Here is a 19,082-nt window from a genome sequence, read left to right as displayed (position 1 = left end):
CTACAATTTGTGAAATAAATTCAAGACATCGGTCGTCAAATTCCGGCAAATCTTTACTAGCGCCATCTAAATTAGAAATTGAACAAAAATATTTATTTAAAATGTCGGACTTTTCGCTTCCCTCATACGCAAGTTTAAGTTGTGATCAGGGTCCGTCATGGGTGGTAAATCATGAGACGGTGTATCACTTTTAATTAACATGTTAACCGTTTTCCAGTATTGTTTACAGTTTGTAACTTTTAGTTCATCTAAATTTTTATTAATACTGGTAAAAAAATATTTTTTTGCTTGCTTTTTCAAATTATTTACTTTGTTTCTTTGTTGTTTAAATTTCTTTTCTGCGGATGTACTATTTGAGCGAATAAAAATATTACGAAGCCTGTCGCGTATCATACCTGGTTATCTATTGATAAAAAGAAATCTGATCCAACTCCTTCAAAATGTTCTGACTGAAATTTGATTTTCAAAGAGCTGTTATTTTTATTTTAAAAATGCACTTGTTACCAAAAACAACTAACAACTATACGATTGTTTTGTCTTTTTCTATCTTGACTACATATTAATTATTTCATGAAGTAATTCTGGAGCATGTTAACTACATTTCCCAAAGAAAGTAAGTTTATTTTAAACAAATGTAAATGTGAAGCAATATCAAAGCAGTCCATATTGTAAATGAAAGTATGCTGCCCTATGACTCAAATGGAAGGTTTCGAGTCTTTCTACCCTTTCAATTTTCTGCTGAAGAACGTTTATTGTAAGTCAAATATTGTCTCTGGCTGTATTTTTGATAAAGGCTTTAACTTTAACAAAAACCATTCAACATTATTTTTTTTATCTTCCTGTATTAATTTATTCTTTCAAAAAGAACATCTATTGACAAGCTCATTGCACTAGTAGGTGGTTTTCTGAAATTTCATAAAAACAGAAAATTACAAACCGTCAAGATTATCTCCCCTTGGTTACTTGTCTGCCTGTCAATGCTCCCATTTACTTTTATATAAGAATTACAAACAATAAAAACTTGAATGGAAATATTACAAACAATTTGGATTATCTCCCCTTGGTTACTTGTCTGCCTGTCAATGCTCCAATTTACTATAATATAAGAATTACAAACAATAAAAACTTGAATGGAAAAATTACAAACAATAAGGATTATCTCCCCTTGGTTACTTGTCTGCCTGTCAATGCTCCCATTTACTTTAATATAAGAATTACAAACAATAAAAACTTGAATGGAAATATTACAAACAATTAGGATTATCTCCCCTTGGTTACTTGTCTGCCTGTCAATGCTCCCATTTACTTTAATATAAGAATTACAAACAATAAAAACTTGAATGGAAAAATTACAAACAATTAGGATTATCTCCCCTTGGATACTTGTCTGCCTGTCAATGCTCCCATTTACTTTAATATAAGAATTACAAACAATAAAAACTTGAATGGAAAAATTACAAACAATTAGGATTATCTCCCCTTGGTTACTTGTCTGCCTGTCAATGCTCCCATTAAACTGTAATATAAAAATTACAAACATTAAAAACTTGAATGGAAAAATTACAAACAATTAGGATTATCCCCCTTGGTTACTTGCCTTTCTGTCTGAATGCTCCCTTTAAACTTTTTTGACATAAGACAAACTATATGAATTATCTCTCATTAACTACTTGTCTGACTGTGAAGGCTCCCATCAAATCTTACACTCAATCTTTTTTATATTCATATATTTCACCATTTTATTTTCATTACAAAAACTTTAGATATTAATGATATGATATGATTATGATGTCTAAATATCACAATGTTAATATACACATTTTTGAGTTTGATTTATATATGATGAGGATTGTAATAAAGTGAAACCTTCTCATAAAAGGATGGTAACACAGGAAGAGTATTATGTTTCTAACTTTTCTTTAGCAAAATTTATTTTAGGCATGACACATGCTTCATATTAATGCGGTCAAAATGATATTAAATTTTATTTGATTTTTTACCAAAAATCTGACATATTTCCATCATTATGTCACTTGAATATAACGTCACCATAGTAACATTTCACAATCATGACTAAAGGAAAAATACACTTATGAAAAAATTGATTCTGATTTAAATTATAATTAATAATGATTCAAACTAGTTTTTACTTTGAAATATTAAACATGGTATAAAAAAAAATGCCCAAAAATGCCGAAATTATAGCTTATACTTATCCCCCCTCCTCCCTTTTTGATTGAGATCTCCCAGGAATAGGATAGATAATAGAAATGAAGTGATTGTTAGTATAATCAAGGAGGTTATATGAAAAGGAGAGTGAACACTCTGCTTGATAGAAAAGTAGCATCCCCAGGATAGCAGTTCGATCAGAGAAAAATGATAAGAATATAAAGAAACCAATATGTTTATCACCCATTTGAAGCTGTTATATATATATATATGTTGCATATGTCACGTGATTGTTATCAGTGACCCGGTCATTAAAGTTCAGGTGTATTTTTGGTAACAATGCAGTGTATAAGTGTTTATGATATGGAAAAAGATCGGACTCGCAATTTCAAAATCAATCCTCTTTCTACCGTGAAAAAAGATAAAGAAATGACAAAGTGATGAGGGTTTATAGGAAAGTTAGTGTGCGATTTTTATTCAACACTACATTGCTTTAAACAAAGATTTTTGCTTCACCTTTTAATTTCTGTTGACGAGAATTGGCAGGTAATAATCATAGAAAATTCAAAATATTCAAATATGCAAAGTACTTTGTTACTCGAAACCTTCCATTGGAGTCTTAGGGCACCATAATTTTCATTGACAATAGGGACTGCTTTGATATTGCTTCATATTTACATTTGTTCAAAATAAAAGTTACAGTGACCGTTAACGACCAGAAGGAATATTTGCAATTGGAACATAGAGAAATTTATTGGGAACAATATTAAAGTGCTTTCTGTTGATATTAACATTGATGGCAACAAGACAGATATATGTTTAATTTCTATTGGTAATAAGTTTACTTTTAACAAAATTTTTAATTTTTAATTACTTAATAAAAGATATCACAAAAAATCTTATTAACAATTGTTAATAATTGTATATCAAGTCAGGTTATGACACCTCATGTGTTTCAGTTCCTACTCCGGTATGTAATTAGGACAAAATCTCCATCTGTGACAGAGTCGACACCCACTTACAGAAAAGTCAATAACATTTTATGTGTAATTATTTTATTTCGTTCTCTCTCTCCTTCTCATATCATTGGTATAATCAAAATGGTATTTTATTTTGAAAAAGAAGAGTGTTCAGTTTGGATTGACATGAAGATTTTACGTCTTACCAATATTTTGATATCATTATTAGAGAAAATATGTAGAAACAATTAGTCAAAGAAAATTAATATACTTAGATTATTAACCAAGCTTAATTCCCTCCTCTACAGTAAGTAGAAATTATTATGTAATTCAATTACTGTCGTAATGTCAGAAAAATAGATGTTTCAGAAATGACTGGATTCTTTACTGCCTATTGTCAGTAAGAATAACTTCAAACAATTGGATATAATTCTGAGTAAACTGTTTTATTCTTTCAATTTCAATTATTTTATAAATTTGAGGTCTTTTTTTTTTCAAAATATAAGTAATTTTTATAGGTTAAAGACACAAAATAAATAAATTTCTTTTCAATCTCAGCATTTATTCTTATGCTTTTCAATAATTCCTCCGACTTTCTCTGTGTTTCTGATCTATGGTTTTGTGATTATTTAACAAATTTACTGGATGATCTCCAATTAGCCAGTACCAGATCACTACATCAGTGCTTGTACAGATTAAAGAAAGAAGATTTATATCTCTGAACACTTTAAACACTTTGAAGTATTTATGTAAAGTCTGTTATTTCAATTAAAATAGATAATTTATATAATAGTGAGAAAAAAAGTTTCAGAATTGTATCTTATTTTTAGAAGCATTTGTTATATCAATTTGCTAGCTCTACTAAAACGTTTATATGTTAATCTTGAAAAGTTCAAAAGATAATACCTTCTCTTATTTCACTTTAATATCATAGTTCTAAATTGCAATTTCACAAAGATTTCATCAATAATTTCTTTAACATAAAACTTCGATTTGATTAAATGAAAATGTATATCTTTTTGATATTTCATAACTGTTGCATTGTAAACTGGATTGAAGTGTAAATTAGTGACTTATCTTGTAATCAATTTAAATACCTGTAGTGAATGTGTTTTAAGTTTGTTACATAAAATCAGTTTTTTAAAATCCTCCCCTCTCATAACACATTTTAAGGCTGTACAAAATCTACTTCTCATACCTGACTTGTACTCGTCATGAAAGAAGCCAGTGAGGACAAGGACATATCATCGTATGTACCACTCCTGTTAGCAATTTGATAGAAACTTTAACCAGTATGCTGAATTCAAGATTAGTTTTGAGGAAAATTATTCTGGTCTAGGTAGGGGTAATGATTTCAACAATATGAAGTTATCTAAGCACAACTGTGTTTATATGGTCAATCATTATAAGCCTGGTCAATATGGCAATATTCCTTATGAGACATTTTATTTAAACAGGCTTTTTATCTGGAATTTGATGTATTGTTATGAGCCATGCTTAAAGAACCTCTTTAATATATCTTTAACTGACAGCCTGCTTTGTGAAGAAATAAATTCATATTTAACTTAGATAAACGATCTCGTGTAGACCCCCCTGGGAGACAGATATGTAGATCATTATCATAGAAACATAAGAAATAATGAAACAAGACAAGATTACAACTGTTGTATTATTTTTGTAAAGGTACATTGTTGTAAGAATCATCATCAATTGTTGCTGTACATTTTCTTGGTATTTCTATAAATTTGTTACAATCATCAGAGATTTGTTTAATGATGTTTACATTCACTACATGCTTTGTCACTTAATTTGTCTGTCAGGAAACAACAGGATATTGAACTTTATCCAGGATACTTCAATGGTTTCATTCTCTGTTCAGATTTTAAATAATTGTTTTTCTGGTACATTTGTACTATAATCCAGACTCTAATTTTAAATAAAGCTTCTTCACAACTGCATCATAATTGAAATTTAATTTAATTTAATATTCTTGTTAAGTAATAATGAATATTTTAATTAATTTGATATTCCAATAAATTTCTGCATATTATTTGATTATATTTTGACTGTAAGTGTTGTAGACAATAAACGTAAAACACTGTATTGACTAGTTTAGAAAACAAACAAACACTTTCTTTTGACTATTGAGTAGAACACAATGTTTTGATTAACGTAGACAACAAACTGGAACATAGTCTGAGACTAAGTTACACAACAAAATGGAACACAATGTGTTGACTGTTGTAGAAAGACTAAGAACTAAAACACAACTGTTATATTTTGACTGTTAAGAAAATAAACTGGAACACAATCTTTGATAGAACACAATGTTTTGACTATTGTGCAACTGAAACATATATTTTGACTATTTTAACTTGTGCCAATCTTTTAACTAGTTAAGACAACAGACTGGAACAATATTGTTGTAGACAATAAACAGGAACAAATTTTTTGTTTTTGTTTTCAACAACAAATTAGAACACAATGTTTTGACTGTTATAGAAAAAAAATTGCAACACTATGTTTTTACTTATTTAGACAATATTTTTTGGTATTAATTGTGGTTCATTGAATTTTTTCAAAATCTCGTCTTGAAATAATTGTGCTTAATTGGAACTGAATGGATGACAGTTATCTTTGAGGTATCTTTTTCTAAATCATAAATGATGTTCTTACCAAACAACCAATCTTGTTTGAATTTTTGTCTCTCAACTCTCCAGACCTACAAAACCACTGTTGATATAAGAAAATATTTATAAAATTTCATTTTTCATAAAACATGGATTTTTGTCAAACTGTTTAACTTTATTGTTACCAAATGGTGTCATTTAAAAAAATCTTTTTTCTGGTTCCAAAAAAATAAAATAAAAAGTATTCTAAAGTAATATGCCATGCAGATCCCTTAAAGTTAAGTTTCAATAAACATGTTCAAATTGTGTTCCCTAAATGAAATACTTGATGCGTACCTAGTATATATTTACAGAAAATCAATGAATACTACTTATGAAGAATACTTATAAAATAAAGATGGTCAGGTTTGCAGTAAAACAACTATGCAAAAGAATTCAAATGAAGTGGATGTAGCAATTTAAGTTGAACAAACTAATTATCAGATAATGATGTGATACCAGAAAAAAATATTTGCTTGTCCTAACAATAGCTACCATCAGATCATTTACTTCATTTTATCTTCTGTTCCTTGTTCTATAATTAAACCAGAAAGAATCTGTTAATCTAATTATTCCCACACAACATTGATCATAAGTTTTTATTTGTTATGATTACACCAGACAATGTTATAGAATTTTTACTTTACATATTTATAGTGTACTACACAGTGGAGCAACCTGTGTTTTCTATACTGCTTTAGTGATCAAACAAAACAATTCCAATTTTAGTTTTTTTTTGTCTTTACAGTAGTGTCATAGATTTAAATATCAATATGTCACTTGGTATTAATCATGTACTGTGCTTACCAATGGACCAATTGATTCAAAGTTGTGAAACATATTTATTTCTAATTTACATGGATCAGCTGATGATATATTTCAACTCATTGGCACAAACAGTTGTAAGTTTAACAGTGGCGGATCCAGAGGGGGGGTTCCGGGGGTGCGCACCCCCCCTTTATTTTTGCCGATCAATGCATTTGTATCGGGACATATGTTTTGCACCCCCCCTTTGCCCTGGGTTAGCACCCCCCCTTTCGAAAATTCCTGCATCCGCCCCTGTTTAAGATGTTGAAAAGACAATTAGTGGTTTATGAAATGAAGTCCAAATTAAAGATCCAATGGCGTCTCTAATCTAAGCATACATGGTCATACATCATGTGCAGGCCACAGATGGTTGTCTTGATAAAATTTGAAGTCTGTCCGTCTTTAATGTAGATGTTTTAATGCAACCCTAATATTTTTTAACAAACAGCAATACTACAGTCCTTTGACATCAAATAACCTCTTCTAAATATGCTTTTTAAAACCGCTCTCCCCCTTTCCTAAATTCCCCCCCCCCCCATCAATATTTCAATATTCTTTTAAAACATTGTATTTGAAACTTGAAACTTGGGACAAATGAGTATGAATGTTCAGAATACAAGCATGACAAATTTTGATGCAAGGATTATTTTTATTATGCCCCATTTATGGGCATTATGTTTTCTGGTCTGTGCTTGGGTCCATCTATTCGTTTGTCTGTCTGTCTGTTCGTTGGTCCATCCGTTCGTTATTCTGTTCGTCCATTTGTTCCAGTTCAGGTTAAAGTTTTTGGTTGAGGTAGTTTTTTATGAAGTTGAAGTCCAATCATACTGAAACTTAGTAAACATGTTCCCTTTTATATGATCTTTCTAATTTTAATGCCAAATTAAAGATTTTATTCCATTTTCCTAGTCCACTGAACATAGAAATGATAGTGGGGATGGGGCATCCATGTATTTGGGATACATTCTTGTGTTTTAACATTTTATGAGAATACAAGCCAATAAGTATTCCTATATAGAATGTGCAGCTTGTCAGATGATGTATGGTACAAATTCTGTAAGTCCCTGACAATTAACCTTGAACTGTAAAACAGATTCCCATTAATCCACAGTGATTAGACTAGGTACATAATTCCCAAGATAAGAATAGGTACATAACGAGGCAGAAAATTACATCAAACTGACAACTATACCATACACACTGTAGCCAAAAAACATAGGTATCATGCTTATATCAAATCTATCTAATAAATAGAATAGACACTTTGTAAAGGGGAGAAAACTAAATGACAATTCCAGATAATTGATATATTGTTATGTAGTTATAACCAGAGACATATATATGTGGCTGTTATATCTAATGTAGTGTCTCGAGGGATGATAAACACCATTGAGGTATAGGAAGAAGCGATGGAACATTCTTGTTCTTACAAATAAATACATAGTTTATCACATTTAATGATTTTAGCATTATTACAAACTTTGAAAAAAATTTACTGAAACTGTATTTTGTACATCCCCCTCTAATTCTAAAAATAAAACTACACTTAGTATCTCCACAAAGTGTGTGGTCTCTTATTTGTATGAGAGTCAGAAAAAGAATATCTGTCATGGCGATGATAATAAAATTAAGAATGGAAATGGGGAACATATAATTGTCAGTTGTGCAAAAAGTAGTATTTTCCCATGACACTTTTTTTTATGTCCTAGCCACAACAGATATACATGAAGTGTTTGCAAGGGCATGTCCTAAAATTAGTTTCTGTTCTCTAACTTCATTTTGCCTCAATCAAATGTTATGAAACTTATACACAATGCCTATTAGTATTACCACAAATCACAGATCAAGTTTAAATTTTGGTTGTATCACTTTTACTTTAGTTACATCCTTTCATAATGTTATATGCAAGCTGGGGCGTCATCTATGTCCATGGACACATTCTCCATTTGATTTATAACAATTTAGCATAGAACTATAAAATATACAACAATAGTAATTTTAATATTAAATCCAAACATCTCAAAAGTATTCTTTGTTTTTTCCAGGTGATGCCTACAGGAATTAAACCTTCGGTACCACCTAAAGATGGGGTATACATCACAGGTTTACGATTGCACAATGCATTATGGGATTCCACACGAGCCATTTTAATGGAAAATGATTCTGAAAACCAACAAGCTCATATCATGCCTTATATCTGGTTAAAACCAGTTGATGTCAGTTCTCCGTCCAAGTTTACAAGAAAATATGCATTATATGACTGTCCAGTTTACTGCTCTGATGACCCTCGTAGTCATGGGGATAAATATCTGGTAACAAATCTGCCTTTACCAACATTTGATCCAGCAAGTTTTTGGTGCCAGCATAGAGTATTTTTGTCAAGTAGTCTGAGCAGCAATCAGAAATATTGATATTTGTATTAGTTTATAAGTTTGGAAGATTTCAGTATTTTTCACTGCTGTTTATGCAAAATAGAAGAAAAGAATTGGATTGACTCTGTGATATAAAGTTCTAAATCTTTATGAAATGATCAAATGTAAATCTTAAAACAGTTAAAACTTGACCCTCCAGTAAGAGGTGTAAACTGGGTTCCAGTCTGACATATGAACATTTTTTGTAAACCAGACTTTTTAAATAGAAAACAAAATTGTATATAATAATTGTGCTTAATGACAAACAATTCCTGCTGAACTGTGATAGCTTTACTTGTTTATAACTTTATAGTCTGATTTTTGTAAATGTTTTTTAATACTGCTGAAATTTGTTGAAAACTATCTTTTAAAATTATGATTTGTTTATTTATTTTTTATTATTACTTAAAATGTTTTACATATTAAGTTGGATACACAATATTTTCTTATATGTAATGTAATGTGAATTTCGATTTTTATTATATATTACCAACATTTTCATTCCAACCTGCTGAACCAAACGTGGTGCCAACTTGTGATATGTTTTTGAGTTATAATATTTACTGGTTATCTGTGATATCAGATGTGTTTTATTTAAGACAATAAAATATGAAAGATATGTTGTATATTTTGCTTTAATATAATAAAATGACAAGCTTGCCAATGTGACAACTATCCAACAAAGTTCCAAGGACAAGGATGTATAATACTAGTATAGGTCACTCTATGACCTTCAGCATTAAGCAAAACCTATATTGTTTAATAAAAAACTATAGAATCTCAAGAAAACATTAAGGGGGCTCACAGGTTTAAATCAAATTTTTCATTTAATATAGGATTTTGCTATGTTTTTCGATAAATGAACTTTATCTTATACTTAATAGAAAAAATGAAATAAAAAAATTGGGTCACCGTTCATTTACGCTCACAATCTGCCTTCGAAAGAAGCATACATTTTTGTTAATGCTTTTTTTTCTGTTGAACTAATAGAAGAAAAAGCGGTATTATCGATATAAAAAAAAAACTAAATTACAGAAATCACTTAAATTTTACAATTATTTTGTTTGTGTACAGCTTATCCTAAAAAAGCAATAAAAAATATAGGTCACCGATGAGTTAAAAAAGAAATTTAATTTTAATGCCAAAAAATGGCATTTTTGCACCAAAGGAAGATAATTTGGAGCTTTTTCAATGATATCTACATTTTAAAAGTCAACTGGGGCCAACACAAATTGATTTTTAGAATGATTTTTGTGACCATATGATAAAGTTATAACTAATTTATAATGAAATGTTTAATTTTTTCTGAAAATCTTATACCCGCGAGCCTCCTTAAGAAAGAAAAAAAAGTGGCATAATTAAGTAAAGACCATTTAACATTAAACAAAAACAACAATGGTTAACAATAATCAATTACAATCATTGGAATACAACCTTCTGGCATGAGACATGCACACATTATAAGAATGTAGTTGGGATATGAGAATGCTCTTAAACCAGTGACAGTGGGATAACGATACATAATAACTAGTAAATCTGCTAAACAAGAGTGTACACGCTGAAATGTCTCGCCTTCTTTACTAATCATTATTATTATGTTGATAGTCTTAAAAATAAAGCTTTATTACATCTGTAACATAAACTTAACATTAACCAAGAAAATTTATTGTTGACCAATGAACCATGAAAATAAGGTCAAGGTCAGATGAACTATGCCAGGCACACATGTACAGCTAACAATCCTTCCATACAACAAATATAGTTGACCTATTGTCAAGAAAAACAGACATAAACACAAAACTTTACAGTGAGCAATGAACCATGAAAATGAGTTCAAGGTCAAATAAAACCTGTGCAACTGACATATAGATCATAAAACATTTCCATAAACCAAATATAGTTGACCTATTGCATATTGTTTTAGAAAAAAAGACCAAACCTCAAAACTTGACTTTGACCACTGAGTTATATTAGGTCAAGGTCAGATGATACCTGCCAGCTAGACATGTACACCTTACAATCATTCCATACACCAAATACAGTGGACCTATCGCATACAGTATATGAAAAACAGACCAAAACACAAAAAACTTAACAATAACCACTGAACCTTCAAAATGAGGTCAAGGTCATAGGACACCTGCCAGTTGGACATGTACATCTTGCAGTCCTTTCATACACAGAATATACTAGACCTATTACTTATAGTATCCAAGATATGGACTTGACAACGCTAACTTAACCTTGGGCACTGATTTATGAAATGAAGTGGTCAAGTGAAAAATGTCTGATGGGCATGAGGACCTTGCAAGGTACACGAATACCAAATATAGTTATCCTATTACTTAAAATGAGAGAATTTAACATTACAAAAAAAATACATCTATATACAAAGTATGAAGCATCCAGATCTTCCACCTTCTAAAATATAAGGCTTTTAAGAAGTAAGTTGCCGCCTGATCACTTCATATGTCAAGCTTTGTGCAACAAAAGTTGCAAGCTCGACAGTAACTGTTTTTGCATGATCAAGTCATGATATGTCATATTCATCATTTCCATTTTCAATTTCATATGTGAAATTTGTGAAATTGACTAACTTTTTAAAGTAAATTCTTTCAGTTTCTCAGTAATACTGAAGGTAATCAATCTTAAATTTGTTTTGTACTCAATTTAAAAGCTGTTGTGAAGTGCAAGGTGCACTTGTTTGACTCGAACCTTTACCTCATTTTTGTTGGATGTATGTAGCTGTAGGGAAACCTTGAATTTTGTCGACTTTCAATCTTAACATTATATAAATTCAGTGATGATCAGTAAAGCATGTCAATTATTCACTGTTAAAGACTTCTTGAAACAGTTGTTATAAAGTTCATTTGCAATGGAAAACCTTTTGAAATTATACCCAGTGTAATTTGCCACTTCCAATGTCAAGGCGGCAACTTGTTTTACGTTTGTCATTTCAGAGCCTTTTATAGCAGACTTTGATATGGGATTTGCTCATTGTTGAAGGCCATACAGTGAGATTTGGTTTTAGTGAAGAGTGATCAATTTGGCAATCACACCACATATTTTTTATATTTACCACAACAGTTATGGCTGGTCAATTTCATATTTTACAAGATTTTAGTCACAAGTCTAACTGATGCAAGGTTATGCAAAGGGTCAGGCTATGCTGTGTGATGCATGCTGAAATAATCTTTTCTAACATAGTTAGTGGTCCATTCTACCTAATGTTCTTGAGATTTTTTTTCCAATACAGCTGGAGGTCAATCCTACATAACAATAGTCAATGATTTGAATATTCATCAAAAGCTGGTGGTCCATCATACCTAATAGTTTGATTTTCTTTTGGCAAAATACATTTTTGTTCTGTAAATTTCCGTTCTTATTTTATTTCGTCAAGTGCGCTAAACCTAGTCACAGTTCCCTCAGCAAAATTAACCTTAGATAGTGTTGGCTGTTCTCTTAGACATAATGGCTTTAGTGATAACAAAAAAAATAGACAAGACATTTATTACTTGACCATACATAGTACATACATACACATGATTTTCACACAAACAGGGTTAAGCAATAAGACAAGCCAAGCCAGTAAGGCTAATGATACCCTGTGACAATATGACAAGACAACTCAGTTTATGAAGAAAAAGAAAATTTCTGAGCATTTCTTTTAATCAAGGTGCAATTCCCGTCATAACATTAAATCAATATTTTTTAAGATGATTTACGAAATGCTAAGAAATGACAATTTTTTTCTCCATAGTATACTGATTTTCACACTGAAATACAATTTCAAAATATTTTTATTATGGTTTTTATACATTTATCATTAAAATGTGGAATGTACATAGGATTTCAAAGACATTGTATAAGCACAAAAGTATAAGTAAAACATATCAATCTTAACACAGAGACTTAGTTTCTTTATTTGAAAGTTACCCCCTATTCAATTGCCTTTCTTTAGATACAAATTACAAAATAAATTACCAAGCACTATTTCCTTCAAAATATGAATAAGGCGTTTGATTATTCAGTAATAAATTTTTTTATCTGGAGGAAAATTTTACCGTAAAAGGTCTTAAATGTAGATGTAAAGAATTGATAAATTATTTTTGTCTGCCAGAAGGCTGTTGTTACAGACAAAGCTATTGCAGCAAAAGTCAGGCCTTGCTTCAACTGATATTTTTCTCTTTATTTGTATAATAGTGATATTTCATCAAATTTAACAAAAATTAAAGTCAATAGATATGAGGATGATGTATATATAGAAATAAATTTTCTAAAACAAAAAAAATATGTTTAAACATTTTTAAAAACATGAAATATAAAAAAATATAAATGAATGAATGGGTTATCACACATTCAAGGAAAAAAAAAAAAAATGTGTAATAAATTATGCCAACAAAATAACTTAAACCAAAATATACATCAAAATAATGACAAACACAACAACACACAACCAATATTATACCTCTAGTTAAGACAAACCCTGAGTTTATATGCCATAACAGAATTAAACCCTCATCTAAACTGAACAATGAACCATATTTAATTAGCTCACTATGTCACATGTCCAATTTCACTGAACCAAACAATGTTTTTTGGACTCTAGTTCTAAAGGCTCAAGGACACATTAAAGTAGGTTTGTCTTGAAATTTTAAGCTTAACCATACACACAAAATATGTCAAGAGAGTGCAAAAGCTAACTTAAGCTTGTTAAAAAAGATGTTGACTTTAAATTACCATCTTATTGACTTGGCCCACATCACTTATTATTATTACAATCATTAAAGATCAAATGTATGACTAATCAGTTCACAGTGAGGCATTTTGGTTGCATAATCGATTATTAAAGTATAAAGAAGAACACATGTGGTCCGAGTACAGTTATTTCGTAGTGCATTTCTTTTAGACAATAAATGAAAATTAAAAAAATCCCACCTGCGCTTTCTCAATAATATTTTTACAGTGTGTTGTACTACTTTTGGGACAAATTATATCAAAATTATAGAAAACTTCATCAGCTCTAACTCAAAATATGGACAATTTTATGTTAAGGGGGTCTTGAAATCTTTTGACAGCTTCCGAAGTGCTAATTTTTGACCTTTTTCAGATGGACCTAATCACTACTTTACATTAATATTTATGACCCAAATTTTTTTACAGTGTCATTTCACCCCCCAACTTGCTATATGAGGCATAAAACATGGAGAAATAAATTTGGAAGGGGTAAAACAAAATAAGCAAGTAACACACTGTCCACACTAAGGACTATATTCGTGGACTACGAAAATCAAAGGACGATAACTGTGTACTCGGACCATGTATCATTATTGCTTTTTGGAGAACATAATGTCATTTTGTTGCATCAGTCAAAGAGCAACCTTATTTCTGACGGATGAACACTGAACCTACAATAAAAATTTCATAACAAACCAACTAGAAATGCGAGTGTAATACAAATTTGTATATAATTACTATTTCCAAGGGCCTTAACTCTTTAAACAGTTAATCTTAGAAGAAAGTCTAACCCAATTCAATTGTTTGGATGTCATCTATTCAGTAAAAAAGGACAAGATTATATTCTCATGAAATGAGACACACACACAACAAGCATTCATAAACCAGAGGTATACTTACACTACATATAAATAAAAAAAAATATAAATTCTTAATATATTTAACTTTGATTGTCAGATTTTGGACGGTTCAAAAAGTCCATGCAACAAAAACAATTGCTGGTCTTTTTGGACGGTTGATATATATTTTGCAACATAGAAAATTTTCCAAACTTAAAATAGCACCTTAACAATGGACTAGACAATCATCTTAACACCTTAATACTGTAAAACAAATATGTGATGAATAGCTATATTGATTTTTGACATTATTTGAGTAAAACATATCTTCACTGTATGGGAGTGACATTGGATATTGGTTCTAGCTGAGGCAGAGAAGTTGTAAATGCAGGCTGCCATACACATCAATAAATTAATTGTCATAAATTGTCAAAACGCAGTATTTCAGTATTTCCTTTTAAAACACAATTCTTGGAAAATTATGGTCTTGTGTCGTAATAGTGGGTCATAATTGAATAATAGCTTATATGTATATACTTCTTTTTTCCAGTACGAGATGGTAGGTTTTTTTTATATTCTTTAACATTCCTAGACTTTTTTGAAAACCGGTCAATAATTCCTAACATATCATAATAATAAAATTTGAAATCTAATTTTCTACTACAAAATTTTACCCAAGAACCAATATCCAGTGTTACTGCAATGCAGTGGTCTATATTCATAATAATTGTCAATAACTATACATGGTACAATCTTAGTAAAGTCTACGGTTACATTCCATCATTTTTATGTCTTCATTTTTTTTCTTAAAATTTTTATATATTTAAATGTTACAACACACAATGAGCAGTTGTAATGCACTATTTGAGAACAGTAATTGAAATCTCAAAAATAAAAAGATGACAATGATACCAAACAATACATACATCAAACAATCATATCATACAAAAGTACAAAGTTTCTGTAAATTTACATCTTATACAAGGCACTTTACTTCTCCATTATGCATAGAATCATATAATGTACATAACAATTTTTAAAGCATTGTAATGGACATGTACAAAAATGGGAATGATCTAGTAAGACACAAAAATGACAATCAAGAAGAGTTCATATAAATATACAAGTTCTTTTCAAAACCGATGACCCATAACAAAATGAAACATACTGCCTGCAAAAAAACATACCTTCCAAAATTCTGAATTTACTTTTGACAAGTTTTTAATTAGTTTTTTTTTCATTCATTCCAATAGGGAAGATACATAGGGATTTTAATGAGGAAACAATTAATAATTTTCACAATTAAAAATATTAAGCTTGAAACAAGTTTTGTTTTGTTATAAAATAATTTTATCCGTAAAGAACATACATTAACAAACATATCCTATTACAATAATTAAAACATTTGTATAGTTAGTTGTATAATAACAATTTTACTGAAAAAATCTTGTATCAAACAACAATTTGTAAAAAATACATGATCGTTGTATGTAAATTTGTTTTGGGTTAAAAGGTTCAATACAGATATAGTACAAAATGTACTTCACATCTTTAAACAAAAGTCAACAATTTAATAACAACAGCATAAAAGTGACATAAAAATCCACTATTGGTTTTTAATTTAAAATAACCTAACTTCCAGTTTATCATAATTTCTAAGATGTTTAACATAAGAATAAACATTCTGGAGTATACTGTCATTAATTTGAAAAGATTAAACAAAACAACAGAAAAGTTTCATAAATAATGTACATTCCTATACAATAAAGGCACAGCAGCAAAATCATTTAGTGTTGAAACAAATCCCTTAAAAAGGTTATAAAAGTTTCAATTCTAAGATCTATTGTAAGCAAGTTTTCTTCAAATGAAAAGCACAAGTTTTATAAGTATAACAAATAACATGATTGACTATTGTTACTAATGCAGATCATGCTAATACTGTTTGAGTTTAATGCTGTGCCTTTAGTGTCAGGGGCAGATACAAGATAATTCTGAACAGTGGATAAGCAGACATATTGCTGACTATCATGTTGCCCACAACAGGTAGGAAAGTACAATTTCTGCTCACTGCAGGTAAGAGTAATTATTTCCACCCCTTAATACATAAAATTCAACAATTTATAGCACATATTATTATCACACTCCAAGTCATCAGTGAAATAATGTAGAACAATTATTATATTACGATGCAAACACTATACCCATCTACTCACTACATAAATCAAACGGCTAGCAAGTTTAGTTTGGAGTTGTTTCTTTTAGCCAAAAGTTTTTATGATGATCTTTGATAGTTATGAGATTATCTAAAGGGTATTCAATGCTATTTAAATCAAAGGCACATTAATAATGTGGAAGAAAAATATACCTAAAACTTGTAAAATGCAATTTTGCTCTTTTCACCATGAACATGAATGTTAACAACTCCATAACTTTGAAAAAATTATTTACTGAAAAAAAATGACAACATGAAAAGAAACAACTCCAAAAAGATCACAAGGTCTTTATTTGTAAAACAAAAAAGTAAGGAAGATGCACTGGCAATTTATTGCTTCATTAAAGGATTTGTGCCATTTTATCAATTTCTTTAAAAGCAGCAAATTAATATGTTCCATGGTAGTTATATACTTGGCTTTCAGCTCTACTTTTTTTTTTGCAGTTTACATTCAAAAAGAGTTGAGTCTTTTGGAAGGAGGTTAAGGCTGTCATTCAATAGCTTTTGAAATATCAATTAATACAAAGTTTAACACAGAAATTCTGTATAGGAAATACACTCTTATTTAAATCATTTATATTTTCAAACAATCATTTAATAAACAACACAACAATCTTGAGATCAAATTGAGTCAATATTAAGAGCTAAAAACCATTTATAGACAAACATGGACATGCTATAACCTACAACTCAAGACCACCTTTTAATGAGAAAATTCAAAAAATCACTGAAGATATTTCAAATCTAAATCCTCTATTCAGGGGTTTATTTCTTTCAAATTCAGTTTTAAATATAAGAAAATAGTTCTATTCATTTTATTAAAATAAAATATACATGCATCTCTTGAAAATGTTCAAAATGTGGCCTAAACTTGAAGATTAACAAAGCATTTCTAAATGTACAAGAGATTCTTTCTTAATGCAATAAACAAGATGATTATGGATTGGATAAAAGAAGTCATATGCATGTAACAAAATGTACCAATAAAATACCCACTTTTAAAATTTCTTTCCTGATAATTATATTACATGCTGCATATAAAAAATAAAATTTGTCATGAATTGTTTGTTAGTATCTTTCATTTGAATTCTGGAGGTGGTGAAGTTGCAAGATAGCTGTACTGAGCACATGCATCCGATGCATCCCCAGCCCCCATCTCAACAGGTCTATAAAGAGGTATAGCTCCAGTGTTAGCAACAGGTTTAGCAGGCATCATCACTCTCTGAACTTTGTGACCATGCTTTACAAGGATTGTAGGACTGCTGAATGTCCTTCTTGGGATTGTGGTTACGGTTTTCTTTGTGTAAGGTGCAACAGAGGGTACAGTGGTGGTAGACTTACTGGGCAGTGTTGTAGAACAGACTGATGACGGATAGACAGGTACAGTGGTGCTCACAGGCTGGTCTACAGGCACATCAGAGACATATGTGCGGGGCAGGTCTGCAGGGCACACCGGGACTAAGCTGCCCTGAAACAAGGTGCATTCCTCAAGCTTTAATGTGTCAATATATTGCATGCAATTATACATATATACTAGCTGATATTTTGTTGCCAAATAATTTTTAGTCTTACATGTATGCAAGTTTACATTAATTCAGAACTAATTATTTTTTGGTTTTTGATAGAATAATTTTGTTTGCCTTTTTTCTTTTCCACATAAAATACTTACTAAATTCAAAACCAAATAAGAAAAGTAGTGAAAATAACTAAAAATTATTTCCCCAAAAAAACTCATGGACATGTAAATAAGCTAGGCAGACAGAAATTCTTATGAATAATTTTACCCAGTTGTAATGTTTAATGATGCTGAAACCTCAAAATGTTTTTTCAAATAGTTGGTGAATGACCGTGGCTTTTTTCTGCAACTTGTATTATCTAAAAGCCACTGTCTTTAAATTTGTTATATTCTAATTAGTATAAACAGACATGTAACTGCCTGAGCTGCATCTTATATTAGATTAAAAGCCCTGAAATTTTGTCAAATTGTAAATTAATTTGCATAGTTATCCTAGAAACTGATCTACTTGAAGTATATTCAACCATTATTTAAATAACAAAAACCTAGAGAAAAGTATACACTGTTGTATTGCCCTTTTGGCAAGTAGTACATATTTCACACAATGATTGTGAACTGAAAAGCTGATTAAAATTAAGCAAACACTATAATATTGCCATTTTCATGTTTCTTCAAGTCAGTTTTTTTATGTATTCAACATTAAACTCTAGAGAAATACTTATTGTGAAGAACAAATCACTAATGAAAAACAAAATTAACGCCA

The 19,082-nt window shown here is 30.1% G+C and overlaps 2 protein-coding genes across 3 annotated transcripts in view; one reads left to right on the top strand and one right to left on the bottom strand.

The window, feature by feature from the left end:
- LOC134706430 (dynein heavy chain domain-containing protein 1-like) overlaps positions 1 to 9,634 on the top strand; it is a 121,430-nt gene extending 111,796 nt beyond the window's left edge. The window contains exon 98 of the mRNA XM_063565351.1: positions 8,650 to 9,634. Coding sequence (XP_063421421.1) covers positions 8,650 to 9,015 — 366 coding nt within the window. The 3' untranslated portion in view covers positions 9,016 to 9,634. The remainder of the gene's footprint in view (positions 1 to 8,649) is intronic.
- Positions 9,635 to 12,511: 2,877 nt separating this feature from the next.
- The window catches only part of LOC134706429 (protein boule-like), a 36,951-nt gene continuing 30,380 nt past the window's right edge, over positions 12,512 to 19,082 (bottom strand). For both annotated transcript variants that reach the window (XM_063565348.1, XM_063565350.1), the window contains exon 11: positions 12,512 to 18,271. In XM_063565348.1, coding sequence (XP_063421418.1) covers positions 17,882 to 18,271 — 390 coding nt within the window. In that variant the 3' untranslated portion in view covers positions 12,512 to 17,881. The remainder of the gene's footprint in view (positions 18,272 to 19,082) is intronic.

Source organism: Mytilus trossulus, chromosome 2 (assembly GCF_036588685.1).
Source record: "Mytilus trossulus isolate FHL-02 chromosome 2, PNRI_Mtr1.1.1.hap1, whole genome shotgun sequence".
In the NCBI taxonomy this organism is placed as follows: domain Eukaryota; kingdom Metazoa; phylum Mollusca; class Bivalvia; order Mytilida; family Mytilidae; genus Mytilus; species Mytilus trossulus.
This window is presented reverse-complemented; position numbering and strand designations above follow the sequence as displayed.